At 26.1% G+C, this 1,618-nt stretch overlaps 1 protein-coding gene across 1 annotated transcript in view; it reads right to left on the minus strand.

The window, feature by feature from the left end:
- Nucleotides 1-1,618, minus strand: part of LOC108688606 (gephyrin-like) — a 3,412-nt gene that overhangs the window by 1,309 nt on the left and 485 nt on the right. Inside the window, exons 2-7 of the mRNA XM_018194935.1 lie at nt 1,168-1,310; nt 907-1,091; nt 830-833; nt 644-730; nt 150-434; nt 24-87 (exon numbers count right to left, since the gene is read on the minus strand). Of these exons, the coding sequence (XP_018050424.1) occupies nt 24-87; nt 150-434; nt 644-730; nt 830-833; nt 907-1,091; nt 1,168-1,310 (768 nt within the window). The remainder of the gene's footprint in view (nt 1-23; nt 88-149; nt 435-643; nt 731-829; nt 834-906; nt 1,092-1,167; nt 1,311-1,618) is intronic.

Below are 1,618 nucleotides of genomic sequence, written 5' to 3' on the forward strand. Positions count from 1 at the left end.
TATATATATATATATATATATACCATTAGGAATAGGATCTCCGCTATTTACCCATACGCATGTCCCAGATTCAAGCGACGGAGAGAACTGAAAAAGTTTTATCTCGTAATTCTAGTTTGTTACATATATATGAATCTGATACAACTTACCGTATTTTTCTCATTCTGCTGCAGCACTTTCCTTAAACCTTTTCCATCAGTTACTAGTACTGCATATCCATGTTTAGTGGAAACATTAAATGGTGGCAAATTATAAATAGATTCCACATTCTCGTATAATATTCTACCATAAGCATCATTTAGCTGCACCGTTTCAAAAATAATTTTATTTTTACTTTCACTTATTATTTCACGTATCTTGGACAATGCATCTGTTACAGAAATCATAGGAAACGATTCTTTATGGCGTTTAATCGTATTCGCGTAATCGTGTTTCTGTAAGAAAATTTAATCGCACTTACAATACCATAAATTTTTTACTTTATTTTTAATACAAAAAATGTTTTAATTGCAAACTTACAGGAAATAAATAAGATTTTCTGTGGCGCTTTACGGCAGTTTTGATCTCTTTCTGTATTAAAAACCTTAATGTATGTATAATGTCATAAAATTGTATGTTATTACTAACACAAACAATACTTTACCTCCTTCGTAGAATTATCGCTGGAAGTAGATGCAATGTCATGTAGCGGAATATTTTCATTTTTGTCTATACGTATCAAATATATCGTCTGCAGTATCATATTTATAATTACTGCAAAAGAATTTTTTGTATTTTTGTATAAACCAGACAAATCAATGATTAATGTTTGATTTCGTATTCCAAATACAGTTCTGAAAACAAATATACACAATTATAAAACTTGTAATTATAAAAATCTCAATTTAAATAGAAATAAAAATTTACTTATGTGGCATAATCTCGTTCAGATTTGTTTCTATGTTTAATAGCGATCTTGTTACTCTTTTAGAAACTTCTTGGCTATCTCTAACACTTTCAACTGCTTCTTTCACAAGTTGTCTGTTAATAAATTTATTATTACCAATAATAAGAATAACATCAGCCTCAATGCACGCAAAAAATAATTCTGTCTATATCACATAAACAAAATAAATTTAATGATCAATATAACACGAAAAAGAAAATTTTTAATCTACTTGTAGTTACCGTTATATCAGTTTTAACTGGGTTTATTACTATCATGTCAGATATTTGTATATTTGCAGCCTTAGTTGATAGCACATCTCGAATGTCATTACTGCTATCAACATTAATATTTTCTGATGAATCACTGTTATTAATATCATTATCTACAACTTTAATAATCTCACATTAATTGTATTCTATGTACTAAATAATCATAACAGAATTAGAATTTTGAAAATTATGACACTAATATTAAGTCTGATAATCAAATGTATTTTTTAATACATTTAGTAATACGTGTATATAAAGAAACTGTTAAATTCTGTTAAATGTGACAAAATTATAAGATATGTAAAAATTAATTGTATTCATTTATGTACTATATAGAAATATTAGTGATCAAAGAAACTGTCACAAAATGTATTATTTTTAATTTTTAAATTTAGCATATATATATATATATATATATAAT

This window comes from Atta colombica, unplaced genomic scaffold (genome assembly GCF_001594045.1).
Source record: "Atta colombica isolate Treedump-2 unplaced genomic scaffold, Acol1.0 scaffold105, whole genome shotgun sequence".
Lineage (NCBI taxonomy): Eukaryota > Metazoa > Arthropoda > Insecta > Hymenoptera > Formicidae > Atta > Atta colombica.